This window comes from Ruditapes philippinarum, unplaced genomic scaffold, assembly GCF_026571515.1.
Source record: "Ruditapes philippinarum isolate M1 unplaced genomic scaffold, ASM2657151v2 ctg20470_1_1_1_1, whole genome shotgun sequence".
Taxonomy (NCBI): Eukaryota; Metazoa; Mollusca; class Bivalvia; order Venerida; family Veneridae; genus Ruditapes; species Ruditapes philippinarum.
Genome location: NW_026856827.1, coordinates 1 through 15177, shown reverse-complemented (window position 1 = coordinate 15177; position 15177 = coordinate 1). Strand labels below are relative to the sequence as shown.

The window sequence follows — 15177 nt, the reverse complement described above, 5'->3', positions numbered from 1 at the left end:
CATAGTGACCTTGACCTTTGACCTTGTGACCCCAAAATCAATAGGGGTCTTCTATTCAATATGGACAATCATCCTGTGAAGTTTGAACACTGTGGGCCAAATGGAACTTAAGTTATGCTCCGGAAACTGTTTTCAGTTTTAAGGTAATAGTGACCTTGACCTTTGACCTTGTGACCCCAAAATCAATAGGGGTCTTCTACTCAATATGGACAATCATCCTATGACGTTTGAACACTGTGGGCCAAATGGAACTTAAGTTATGCTCCTGAAACTGTTTTCAGTTTTAAGGTCATGGTGACCTTGACCTTTGACCTTGTGACCCCAAAATCAATAGGGGTCTTCTACCCAATATGGACAATCATCCTGTGAAGTTTGAACACTGTGGGCCAAATGGAACTTAAGTTATGCTCCGGAAACTGTTTTCAGTAATAAGGTCATAGTGACCTTGACCTTTGACCTTGTGACCCCAAAATCAATAGGGGTCTTCTACCCAATATGGACAATCATCCTATGAAGTTTGAACACTATGGGCCAAATGGAACTTAAGTTATGCTCCGGAAACGAAATTGCTAACGGACGGACGGACGGACGGACGCCAGGGGGTATAACATAATATGCCCGAAATTCTTTCGGGCATATAAAAAGGATTAAGAAATCAACAAGCTAATGAATTCATAAATGTAATGAAATGTATACCGTATGTATAGTCATTTTTATATCAATATTTACAAAAGTTGAAGTATCTTAAATGATAACAAGATTAACATGTATTGCTAAATATACATGAACCCCTTAATATGATAATCTGACGATAACTTTACAATCATAATCATCTCAAATACAGGAAAATATCTGTCAAATATTCATCACAAAATGTATCATGCAGCACAATTTAAAAAGAAGAATTGTCAGGGGACAGTGTAAAGTAGAAAAAGGTCCATAATTCTGAGGGGAAAAAAGGGAGATAATTTGGCAGAAAATACCATAAGGCTTATCTGCACTTTATGTGTGCATTTTTGTTTTGAAATTGAACAAGTATTAAAGTTTAAAGTGAATATCATTGATAGATAATGAGATATTAACCTTAAAGGGAAAGACAAGGTTAGAATAAAAACTTGATTTCAGAATAAGAATACTATAAATAATAAATCTGCAAATTTTCTGCCGGCAAATAATAATATTAAACGAATGATAACAAAATTTAAATCGCTAAATCACCGATTTCTACAAATCAGTAAGCGCGGCCATGTTTGTGTATTGGCCGTGTTAAAACAGGTGCGCGTGATGTCATTTCCCCACATCTTTAGATTTATGATAAATCTAGTTGAATCGAAGGGAAATATTAATATAACAAAGTATATTCAAGACAATATAATTTTTACAGGAGGTGTAGAGGAGATTTTTTATGGTTCAAAATACGTAACCATATCCAAAAAATAAAAAATAATTAAACATAAAGAAACAGAAAAAAATCAACGTCTACCGGTCGCACCACCTCAGGCCAGTGATGCCCGTTACTCCAAACAATGCTATGTTCATTAAAGTCTCACCTTAATGTAATTAAACAATATTTCAGAGATTTAATAAATACACATGTTATTATTTAACAAAGTTTCACAATCAAATAATGCAATTAAAAAAACAAACGCACAAACGAATAATTGGCTGTTAATTATTGAACGGCGATAATTATCATTATTATAAAAATCCTACTAAAACGTGTTCTTAATAGTACATGTAATTAAGTTTTTGCAGTTTGATTCTGACTTTCAAATTAAAAGGTGTGAACATATGTTTTAATTGATGAAGACATTTCAAAATATAAGCAATTCTTTTGAAAAGTAAATTGTTAACATGTCTGTCAACGTATGAAGCTGCGCATCGTTATCGTAGCCTAATATTAACTGCTGGCAAACATTTTCATTGGCTGCCCAAAAATCTAATTTGCATAATTTATTCACACAATTGCTGGTTCTTACTACTTATGTCTAATACTGTACATTGTCCATTTTAATTGTTCCTAATTTGCACCAAATATTCCTGTCACACTGTGTACTGACGATCTTTATTGCTCCGTGTATGCCTCTGTGCCGACAGACCTTTTGATCATGGACAATGTAGCCCTGATTGGTTAATCACCCTTGTCAAATATTCTAATGACGAAATAGACATCTATTTTTTTACGCTTCATCAGTGAACTGAATGACCTTAGGGGAAATTAAGTAAATTACAGCATGTCATAAAATAGCAACACATTTTTTTTCAGTTACCAATAATCATTTTAGTATTAAGTAGATTTATGTTTTTTGTTTTATTGGATTAATTCTACGGTAGTAGAAATGCGTATCTGTGTGGGAAAGGAATTGGGTAAGTAGATAACGTGGATAAACCGAGAATAACCGTAATTACAGGGGAATGGGCAACCTGTTGCTGTTGGTACCAGTTTTGACTGGGTGCCTAAATAACCTAATGGACAGTTTTGTTTTCATACGATATTAGACTGGCTGCCGATTTTCCTGCGCCATTCTCATTTTTAGCGTCAATGGCTGAAAATCGCGTCCTCAGCAGATCTTTGCATATTGGATTTAGTTGATATTTTACGCTGAAAAAAAGATACATGACCGGCATTGTACCCTATTCGGACAGCTTGTCTAGCGAAAATTAAGTACAAAATAAAAGGATATATCGTCAATTTGAAGAAGTTTCTCATAGTACCCAAATTAAATTGATGGTTTATCTTTGAAAATTAAGCAGTCATTGCTTAAATCATGTGGTGGGATCATCAGCAAGCTTGAAAATCGGACAAATGATCAATTAATGTCGCGGTGTCTTCAGTTAATTAATTAAAGCAATTCAGTTCCATATGATGTTTTCATAAATAATATATAATGTACGCAATAAGATAAATAAGTTCTTCATTCAGATATATTTCAGTTGAACCAGCGTGTACACCTATACCGGAAGTGGGTGTAACACGTCACAATCTCGGTCTCGTCTGTCTCGCGAGAATGACAGAACGCCAAAATGGCGGCACCCATGAACTTATTTCTCAAGTAAAAAATAGTGTCTTAAAACACGAATTTCTCACTTATAGGATTGATGTCAACAGAAAAACTGTCATGGTACCTCTTTTTAAATGATGAATATTTATATTAGACAGACATCAATCCATCCATTCCTATTCCTTTAACAAAAAGGCAAAATTATCAAATTCAAAAAAGGGGATAACTGCAAAATATTATATAATGACTATCCACCCTTGTGATATGGAATTACATATTGATAATGAAAAAGTAAATCAAGTTTTCTAGTTTCTAAGAAAATATAACCCTTTACAGTTTAGAAGTTTAGAAAGACCTTGACCTTTGATCAAAAATAGATGTGACAGGTAAAACCCTATGTAAAGTTTCAATATTATAGCTAGTAGTAAGTACTGAAGTTAATGACCATAAAGAAACACTTAACCCAAAAAGGTTAACCAATAGAGACACAAATGCCAATAACAATATCTATACCTTTTTTCTTTGAAATATGGAACAAAAAAGGGAAAAAATCAATAAAACAAGCAATTATCATAGTATTGCAAGCAATCCATAAGTCCCCTACCGGTAAGAGCCCAAGCAACATTCTGACGGGCCATTTGCCATTCACTTATGTTCCTATTTTAAGTAAATTTGTTGAAAAAGTTCTTTAAAAGTGATCACAGGAAACAGTTTTTATGTACAGACAGACGGACTGAAGGACACTCTAAAGTTATTTTTTAAACATCCCTGTTATCAAAATATATCATTTTTAAAATCCTATCATGATTGAAGAAGTTGGAGTAAAAATTACCAATTTCTCAAAAAAAAATCTAAGTTCAAAAGGGGCATAATTCTGGAAATAGTCTTGCTAGAGTATTGGACCATCACAAATGTTGAGTGATAATAAGAAACATTTATATGAAGTTTGAAGTAGATACATTCAGAAAAAGAAGTTTTTTAAAAAAAAAAACAATGTTTTTTCATGAAAATTTTAAGTTCAAGGGAGGTAATTCTGATAAATTTTGTGCTAGAGTTGGTAAACCTTGTCACATATGATGTGGTTGATTACAAGCAACTTATGTTTAAAGTTTGAAGAAAAATACCTTAAGAAATAAAAGAACTTATAGTGAAAAAACTTAAAAACTAGAATCAGAAATCTTGAAATTCAGTCTATTTGTTGCCATAGCAACCAGAATTTTCAACATAGGAAGATAAGAAAAGGATGTGCATAATTTCCATACTGCCATATACCCATATGTCAAGTTTCATAAACATATTTTCAGTACTTTTTGTGTTATCACTGGATCCAGGTATGTGTAAACTTTGCCATATTTTCAATCTATTTGTTGCCATAGCAACCAGAATTTTCAACATAGGAAGAAAAGAAAAAGACGTGCATAATCTCCATACTGCCATCTATCCATATATCAAGTTTTCATAAAAATATTTTCAGTACTTTTTAAGTTATTGCGGGATCCAGGTTATGTGTAAAATTTGCCATATTTTCAGTCTATTTGTTGCCATAGCAACCAGAATTTTCAACATAGGAAGAAAAGAAAAAGACGTGCATAATCTCCATACTGCCATCTATCCATATATCAAGTTTCATTAAAATATTTTCAGTAGTTTTTGTGTTATCGCGGGATCCAGTTTTGTGGACGGACGGACTGACGGACGGACAGACGGACTGACGGACGGACGGACAGACGGACGGAGGGTAAACCTAAAGTCCCCTCCGGTAAACCGGTAGGGGACTAAAAAAAAACAACAATATTAACATACCAGTTCAGATTCTGTGGATGTTAACAACTCAAACAACACTTGCAAGTTCTCCTTCAACATGAAGTATGTCTTCAGTCTGTTTATAAAAGTAAATCATAAGCATACATATGAAAATATATCTTTAAACAAGAGGGCCATGATGGCCCTGAGGTCGCTCACCTGTATATTGCCCCCCCCCCCCCCGGCCCAATTTTTACCCAAGGGCTTTTATTTGTTTATTTGAACAGACTTGGTAGACACCCATAAGAAGATGTTTCATGCAAAACATCTAAGTTCTAGCTCATTGGGTTTTTTAAAAGAAGATTTTTAAGTTTTTACTATACACATAGAGTAAAAAACAATGACACCCCTCGGGCAGGGCCAGTTTTGACCCCTGGGCTTTTATTTGAACAAACTTTGTAGATATTTACTTAAAGATGTTTCATGCTTAATATCTAAACTCTAGTTATTTGGGTTTTTTTCAAAGAAGATTTTTAAGTTTTTGCTATGTATATAAGGAAAATCAATGACCCCCGGGGCGGGGCCAGTTTTGACCCCAGGGCTTTTATTTGAACATACTTGGTAGACACCCATTAGAACATGTCTCATGCTAAATATCTTAGCTCTAGCTCTTTGGGTTCTTTAAAAGAAGATTTTTATAAGTTTTTACTATATGCATATAAGGAAAATCAATGACCCTGGGGAGGGGCCAATTTGGACCCCAGGGGTTTTATTTGAAAAAACTTGGTAGACATTTACTAGAAGATGTTTCATGCCAAATATATAATCTTTAGCTCTTACAGTTCTTTAAAAGAAGATTTTTTAAGTTTTACTATATGCATATAGGGAAAATCAATGACCCCCTGGGGCGGGGCAATTTTGACCCCAGGGCTTTTTATTTGAACAAACTTGGTAGACATTTACTAGAAGATGTTTTATGCCAAATATCTAAGCTCTAGCTCTTACGGTTCTTTAAAAGAAGATTTTTTAAGTTTAAACTATATGCATATAGGGAAAATCAATTACCCCCCAGGGCGGGGCCAATTTTGACCCCAGGGCTTTTATTTGAACAAACTTGGTAGACATTCACTAGAAGATGTTTCATGCCAAATATCTAAGCTCTAGCTCTTTGGGTTCTTTAAAAGAAGATTTTTTAAGTTTTTACTTTATGCATATAGGGAAAATCAATGACCCCCTGGGGCGGGGCCATTTTGACCCCAGGGCTTTTATTTGAACAAACTTGGTAGACATTTACTAGAAGATGTTTCATGCCAAATATCTAAGCTCTAGCTCTTACAGTTCTTTAAAGGAAGATTTTTTAAGTGTTTACTATATGCATATAGGGAAAATCAATGACCCCCCGGGGCGGGGCCAATTTTGACCCCAGGGCTTTTATTTGAACAAACTTGGTAGACACTCACTAGAAGATGTTCATGCCAAAAATCTTAGCTCTAGCTCTTACAGTTCTTTAAAAGAAGATCTTTTAAGTTTTTACTATATGCATATAGGGAAAATCAATGACCCCCGGGGGCGGGCCAATTTTGACCCCAGGGCTTTTATTTGAACAAACTTGGTAGACACTCATTAGAAGATGTTTCATGCCAAATATCTAAGCTCTAGCTCTTAGGGTTGTTTAAAAGAAGATATTTAAAGATTTTTCTTTCGGTTGCCATGGCAACCAGAGTTCTGCATGGAATTAAATTCTTTGAACAATTTTTAAAGGTGACCACCAAAGGAACATTCCTGTGAAGTTTGGATGAAATTGGCTCAGTGGTTTATGAGGAGATGTCATTTAAAGCAAAAGTTTACGGACGGACGCCGGACGGACGGACGCCGGACGAAAAGCGATCACAAAAGCTCACCCTGTCACTTTGTGACAGGTGAGCTAAAAAAGCAAAACATAACACACAATAAATACTGCCATCAAACTAACAAAAAACAAAAGACAGAAAAACAAAAACTCTTAAAAACCCTATGAAACAAACAAAAACTTAAAGAATCAAAAAAAATATTCCTCTCTTACAAACATATTTCAAATTTTTGTCTTTCTTGATCTTTATTTTTCATAGATGAACACATATTTTTTTCACAAAAATTATAAAGTAGTCATGTTGAAAATATTCTGACATGACAAATGAGATTTTGAATGCAGACATCTGTGAATCAACAAGCAAATCACATTAAATGATTTTTTTTCTTCTTACCACATAAAAAAATGGGTAAAAGAACAAACATTTAGTATTGTCAGATATACCAGAGATGTAGATGTTGTTTATGTCTCTGGATATACTGATAAAAATTCCCCTGTAGGGCCCAAAATTTACCCCCTTCTATCTGAAAGGGTTTTTTTGGAATAAAACCTTTTAAATAGAAAAAAGGGGACGAAAAGAAAAAATTTTAAAAGCAAACCCGGGGAAGAAATAAAAAGATATGGGGGGCTTTTTAAACCCTTGGCCACCCCTTTGTTGGTATTTTAGGAGTTGGAATTCTGTAAAATTAGAAAAAAAAAAGGTTTTTAAAATTTTAAAATTGTGTTTTTTCTTCATTTGGGTTAAATTTCTAATACAAATTAAAAAACCTTTTTAAAAATATTTTCCCAATTAAATACATGAAAAAAAATTTCATTTATTAATTTTGAAAAAACCCAAAAAAACAAACAAACCCAAACATAAAAAAAGGGAAAAAAGGAAAAATTTTCTTTTACAAAAATCCCCCAAATGTTACAATCAAAAAAAAACCCCTTAATTGAAAAATACATAAGGAAAAAAATACTTTTAAATTTTTTATTTATTTTAACCCTTTTTAAAAACAAAAGAAACATAGAAGGGGCCCAAAAAAAATTTTACCTTTTTAAAGGGGAAAATTTTTGTTTGTTTTACTTGGGGCCCCAACCCCTTGAAAAATTTTTCCCAAATTTTCCTAAACTTTCCCCCTAAAAAAATTAAAAAATTGGAAAAATTTAATTAAATTTTCAAGCTATTCATTAGTCCCATTTTTTGGTTTTTTTTTTTTTGTTTTTCCCCCCTTTGCAAAACTCAAAAAAACCCAACTTTCTGTTTAAAAGATTCTTTTGGGGGAATTTTTTGTATGTTTTTTAGTTTTTAAAAAGGGGGAAAAGGGGAACCTTTCCCATTGTCACATTTAAATGCATCCCAAGAGTGGGGGACTTTTTAAAAAAACCATTGAAAACCCTTTAAAGCTTTTTGGGGGGGCTTAAGTTTAAATAGCTCACTTAAAAAAAGGGGCACCAAATTTCCTTTGGGGGTTTCAAACCCTAGTTTTGGGGAGGGGAAAGTTATTCAAAACCGGGGGAAATTTTTAAACCCCTTTTGGACATATTTAAAATTTTTCCTGATTTCCCTTTTTAAACTATGTCAAAGGGGTTTATTAAATGCAAAAAACTTTGGGAAAACAAAATTGGGTAAAGGAAACAGAAATTTTTCCATGCTTTTTTTTTTACCCTTTTTTCCAAAAAAATCTAAATTTGGTCATAAAGGAAAAACAGAGCAACCCTTTTTATCCTTGCAATTCAAACAGAAAGAAATGCTGTCTCAATATGTAATTTACAACAGAGATGTTTGTTTTTGATCGGTTGGCTAGTACTCTAATTACTGTAAAGCCATTAATGATCAGATTCTTATAGACAGTTATATTTAGTGCTGTGCTTTCAATAAGTTGTTTTATCCAAATCCACCAAGTAAATATCACTTTTCTATTGACCTTCAAACATAAACACAGGGAATTTGGTAGTCATATAAAAAAAAAACATAAAACTTACATTTCGCCATGTGAGCACAACTAATATACACTTTAGGTATATCACCGTGACAAGTCTCCCATTTGATACGACCAGTAACTTTACCAGACTTGATATACACTTTACAACAGAACACAGAATTGTGGTGCTTGTATAACATAAACAACACATAACATAAGTTATAAACATACATCCCTGAATATCTTTATAAATACATTAATTCTATAAAGTTTCAAAGGTTGTTATTTTCATTTTTCCCCCTATAATTCCTATCAGTTTATTGATAAAATAATTAGTTTAAAGATATTTAATTAAGCTTGATTGCGAAACAAGTTCTTGCAACTTATATTAATGACTTTTGAAATTAATTAAAGAATTTAACATCTTTCAAAAAATGACTAAAGAAGCCTGATGATATAAAAGAATCTGAAAAAGAACTTAGAAGTTTGTTATTGATTATTCAAATTATAATACCAAGAAGAAATTCAGCTTTTTTCCTAATTTGATAAATAAGTGATACATATAAAAGATTCTAAAATTTCTTAAATGCCAGTACCTGTTCAATGATGATGAAACAATTCCGCATATTTCCTTACAGGTCTTCTTAGCCAGTTCTTCATTCTAGAATATATTTATCACATTAATTGTATTTATAGTTCATGTATGAACCCAACATATGACATGGTACATAGAAATAAATGTTGTGTGACAGACCAAAATGACAATCTCATATTGACCTTTGACCTCTTTTGGTGATCTTGGTTTTTAAACACAGGCATAGCCATTTTTCAAGTATTAAAAATGACCTTTGACTACTTAGTATGACCTTGGCAATACTGACTACATATAAATCTATAAATTTGCTAATGTAACAATCTATTAGAAATGAAACTACAAGATATTTCAAATAATTGCCATAATGCAAATTTATCCATTTTAACTTACTGTTTCCCAGTAGAGAGAGCAGCACAAGTCTGGTATTTTCTCAAGCAGGGAACCATACATCTTCATCCTCAGTCTTGATGGTTTAGGAAACAGTGGCTGAAATTATACCAGATACATTAACGTCGTAGAGTGTTAGATAAAAACTTGCATGCAAAACCAGTCTATACAGTTTAGTCAGACTGGCCCTTCTTTGTGCTGAATTTTAATATTTTGATAAAACTCAGCTAACAAGGCCATTTGGCACAATAACATGGGTTTTCCCTATCTAATCCCAGCGGTACAAACAAACTTTAACCAATATAACTTCATGGCACACTTTTTTATTAAAGATATTTTACCAAGTTGTAACAGTAAGTTTTTTGTTCCATATATGGCTAGATGGGAAAATCACATTTGCCAAGTTACACAGTGTCTTTATTAAAATTTCATTACATATATTCTGGAAGAGAAGAGTTAAACTTACATTTAGTAAGCTACTTTTACCATTCTCAATTGTAAACTTCTTTTCTATCTAAAACTGACTTGATGTAATACTGTGTAAGTCACAGACAGTAGACACAAATTGAAAAAGTTAATGGGAGCAAATTGAGAAATTCCTGTCAATATTTTTCTTAAATAATAAGATTTTAACTTACTTCCATTTCACTGCCCTCATCTAAAACAGCAAGCTGTTGCCATGACAACTCCTGGGCAATATTTAGGTCACATGACCTTGACACTGTTCCTAGCTCTATCACAAACTTGTTTCGTCCTGCGTATCTGGCTGGTTCCTTTCCCTTTACAACAGCATTCAGTACACGAAGGTCAAAGTTAACATAATGGGTCAGGTCCCATAACACATTACCAACAGTTTCCGACCATTCTTCATCTAAAATAGATGTATTAATAGTTAAGAGACAGTTATAATCACTGGCCATTTCTGTGTCAACTTTTACTGGCAGTCTGTCATACATCACTTCAATATGCATACTAAAACCACAAGGCAATCTCTTCCTGTTAGACAGAATTTACTGAATCTACTACAAGAACTTTTTTGCTTGATTTAGCCATCTATTGTACATATATAAACTGACAGCTGTATTTAATGCTATTCAATTATTTTCAGAAAATACAAAATTTCACATTATTTACATCAATAGGAAACCAAAGTGAAGAAAATAACAATAAATGGACAAATGAAAACATGATAATGGCACATGTTAAAACTTTTAAATACCACAGTTAAACGATTTGTATTTTAAATATTCATTTCTCACCACAGTCAATTATAACTAGAGGTATATTATTACTTCTATTTATTATCTTCATAGGACTACATGAGTGAACCAGTTCTTATAAAGTATTCTCAGATACAATCTCGGTAGCTGTAATGTAATTGAATAAAAAATGAAACCAACTATAACCATATAGGTTTGATACCGTACAGTTTACACTCTATAGCTTGTAGCGGTAGTTCATAAAATTTATCCACCGGTAATTCCCGCACCTTATCTTTCGGTACAATGTCACTATCACCATAATCAGCGAAGAATACCTTGAACTGATTGGCCTCAACCTCCAGGATTTGTCCACGATACCATCTGAAACATTAACCACGCTAAATTTGCAAAATAGACTATTCCTCATTTGAATATGGACCTATCAACTGCCAATATGGAGGGTTTTGTTTATACAGTTATCAACAAAAACAAGCAATTATCATAGTATTGCAAGCAATAAGTTTCCATGCCTAGAAAAGAAATTACGTTTATATAACAGATTATCAAAAGATCCAATTTCCTCAGGATGAATAATTACAAGGATAACTAATGTTTCAACTTTTCTCTATATTAAGTGTTTGGAAATGTTCCAATGTCTTTTAAAGTGATCTCAGGATTTTAAATTCAAAGTAAATCAAAGGAGAAATAAAAAATTTAAAGAATGTGTGAGAGAAATTCAAAGTTTGAGGACAAAATTCTGGAAATATGGACGCTAGAATTATAACCCTTGTCATATTATTATGATGTGGGAGTTTGAAGTAAATGCTGTAAGAAATGAGGTTTAAGTAAAAAATAATAATTTGTAGCTCAAGGGGGACATAATTCTGGAAATAGTTAAGCTAGAGTATTGAACCTTTTCCCAAATGACTTGAGTGATAATAAGACACATATATATATATAAAAAGTAGATACAATAAAATATAAAGAAGTTATAAAAAAAGTCATCATTTTTTTCATGAAAATTCTATGTTCAAGGGGGGTAATTCTGATAATTTTTGTGCTAGAGATGTAAACCTTGTCACATATGATGTTGTTGATGATAAGAAACATATATTTGAAGTTTGAAGTAAATACCATAAGAAATAAAGAACTTATAGTGAAAGTGTGTAAAAACTTGAATAAGAAATCTTGACAAGGTTGCCGACGCTTGGTGAAATATACTGCCTATAGTAAAGATAAAAATGATGTGTATAATCTTCATATTGCCAACTATCCATATTTTAAGTTCCATAAAAATGTTTTCACTACTTTTAAGTAATCACAAATATTGTTGCCGTGTTTTAAGCATATTTGTAACCATAGCAACCAAATTTCAAGTTTCATAAAAATATTTCCAGCACTTTTTCCAGTTTATGTGTTTTCAGTCTCTATGTTGCCATATTTACCAGTTTTCAACATAGGAAAACAAAAAGACATGCATAATCTCCAGACTGCAGGTAAATCTAAAATCACCTCCAGTTAAACTGGTAGGGGACTAACAAGAGCTTGTCACATACAATGCAGCAGCTGCCTACAAGTATAATACTGTCTGATCCCCAACCTGGTTCTACAGAATTATGGAAAATGATTTTAAAGAATTTGTCTCAGATTTTTTTTAGTCGGCAAAAATAGGAAGAATTTATGCCCCTGTGTAATTTTTAGAAAATCCACATTAATTTTGAAATAATTATAACTAGAACTGTCACTATCATGGCGTGAATACCCCCGCATACCACTTTGTCAGAATCAACAGTGGCCATTTAGAGCTCAAGGACAACCTCCCTGCCAAATCTGAGGTTACTAAGCCAGTGCATTGCTAAGTTATGTATTCTACATGCTTCAAATGTGAAAATGTCAAAATCAATACATTGCGGACAGGACATTCTTTAGCAATTGAGAAGAAAAGCTTTTTTTTGTCAAAGTCCCTGTGACATTGACCTTTGACCCAGTGACCTCAAAATCAATAGGGGTCACCTTATAGTCATGATCAACATCCATGCCAAATATGAAGACTGTGGGTCAAAGGAATCTAAAGTTATTGGGCAGACAAACTTTTTGAAGTCAAAGTCCCTGTGACCTTGACCTTTGACCTGGTGACCTCAAAATCAATAGGGGTCATCTACTAATCATGACTTACCTCCATTCCAAATATGAAGACTGTGGGTCAAAGGAATCTTAAGTTATTGGGCAGACAAGCTTTTTGAAGTCAAGGCCCCTGTGACCTTGACCTTTGACCTGGTGACCTCAAAATCAATAGGGTCATCTACTAATCATGACTAACCTCCATGCCAAATATGAAGACTGTGGGTCAAAAGAAATCTTTAAGTTATTGGGCGGACAAGCTTTTTGAAGTCAAGGCCCCTGTGACCTTGACCTTCGACCTGGTGACCTAAAAATCAATAGGGGTCATCTACTAATCATGACTAACCTCAATGCCAAATATGAAGACTGTGGGTCAAAGGAATCTTAAGCTATTGGGCGGACAAGCTTTTTTTGAAGTCAAGGCCCCTGTGACCTTGACCTTGACCTGGTGACCTCAAAATCAATAGGGGGTCACCTACTAATCATGACTTACCTCCATGCCAAATATGAAGACTGTAGGTCAAAGGAATGTTAAGTTATTGGCGGACAAGGTTTTTTTGAAGTCAAGGCCCCTGTGACCTTGACCCTTTGACCTAGTGACCTCAAAATCAATAGGGGTCATCTACTAATCATGACTAACCTCCATGCCAAATATGAAGACTAAGGGTCAAAGGAATCTTAAGTTATTGGGCGGACAAGAAAAAACCGACGGACGGCCGGACAAGCTGATTCCAGTATACCCCCCTTACAACTTTGTTGTGCGGGGGTATAATAATTTAAGAGGATCTCACTCATGCATCAATTTTCATTGTTTTCACTATATCAATTCTGTTATCATAGCAACCACATTTCTTGAACAAATTAAAGTAAGTACAATATCTCAATGCAGTCCCCTATAATATAAGTACAATATTTCATCAACCTAGCTTTTGTACTGTTTGAGCTACAACAGGAGCCAGATTTGTTCTGTTGTTTTTTTGTGTGTATAACCTCTATATTATCACCTTAGTGCAGTAATAGGTTAACTCCTTATATAATTCAATAGGAGTTAATGCATAACAGCACTAAAGTGACGATATTGTCCTCTATCAACATACGAAGTATTTTGGGGTTTTTATACTTTTTTTGTGTTATGGCAAGACCAAGATTTTTTAAATCTATGTTATGCTTTAACAATTTTTTGTCGATCTGTAAGAGCAACAAAGAGACCAGTTGAGCAAACCAATGGGCTGTCAACTGTATCTGTAAGCATCCCCTTACACATATAACATACATGTCAACTTACCATTTAAACGGATGTAACAAATCTGAAATTCCTTATACAAATGTACACTTATATCAAAATATGATGATGTAAAATTTTATTAAGATGTAAAATTTTATTAAGTAATCCAAATCACAATAGAAGAGTGCAAAGAAGAGTTTTAATGACAGACAAACACATTTTACGTCACTGTGCTATGAAAAGCATACCTGTGAGATTTCTATGCTGTTATACAAATAAAACACTTTTTAATTGTCAGAAATAAAGTAAATCCCAGCCAAATTATTTGTACTTGCATACTTTATATACTTTTTTGTAATTATTTAGAAGATGTTAAAAAGTTACACATTTTTTTTACACTTACTGAAATCTTTATTGACCTAATATTAGTTACTTTTTAATAATTTAAGACCAGCATCAGCAACTTCAGTGCATACAGCCATTTGATTTTTTTAAAGCAAAACAGAAAACATGCTCTGCCTAGATAGACCTGCTCAATCTTTGGCTTTAGAGTATACCATACCTTTGATCAAAGTTTGTGTACTGTGCAAGACAGTATTTGCCTCGTGTAAGTTCCTGCCCTATATCAACATATATATCATTCTGGTCCACAAACTCATTGATTTCTGTCATTAACTCTTCTAGCCTAAAATATAAGAAATATAACAATATTTTAATAACATTAAATATTCTAGGAATGAAATTTATATATTTTCACATCTTGTTTAATATGATTCACTGTTGGACTATAGATAACTATTAGAATTACATATAATAAGAGTGTAAATGCACCTTATTTCTTGTTCATATACACAAAAAATGCAGAAACCCTATTCTTACATAGATGTATATGTTTGGTTTTGAAAGGTTGTTTTTCCCTTTCCATCGTGGGGAAGATAACATGTATCTTTGGTATATGATAAATGACTATTCTGTTATTATACATGATGATACTGTTATAGTTTAAGTATGAAGAGTTTAACCAACTTACTCTTCCAGTTTTTCTTTACGTTGGACAAAGAAGAGATCAGGAGAGAGGACGGAAGATACATGTACGTCGTGACTTGTTCTTGTGGCACATGCTGGCAGTACATCTTTGTCAGTATG

The 15177-nt window shown here is 33.2% G+C and overlaps 1 protein-coding gene across 1 annotated transcript; it reads right to left on the bottom strand.

The window, feature by feature from the left end:
- Positions 1-4796: 4796 nt before the first annotated feature.
- Positions 4797-15165, bottom strand: LOC132747827 (uncharacterized). The gene is made up of 7 exons (XM_060737347.1): positions 15062-15165; positions 14594-14716; positions 10890-11066; positions 10122-10479; positions 9487-9582; positions 9098-9162; positions 4797-4881 (listed from the first exon to the last, which is right to left on the bottom strand). The coding sequence occupies exons 2-7, from the start codon at positions 14701-14703 to the stop codon at positions 4797-4799; spliced, it is 891 nt and encodes a 296-aa protein (XP_060593330.1). The 5' UTR covers positions 14704-14716; positions 15062-15165.
- Between the last annotated feature and the right edge of the window lie 12 nt (positions 15166-15177).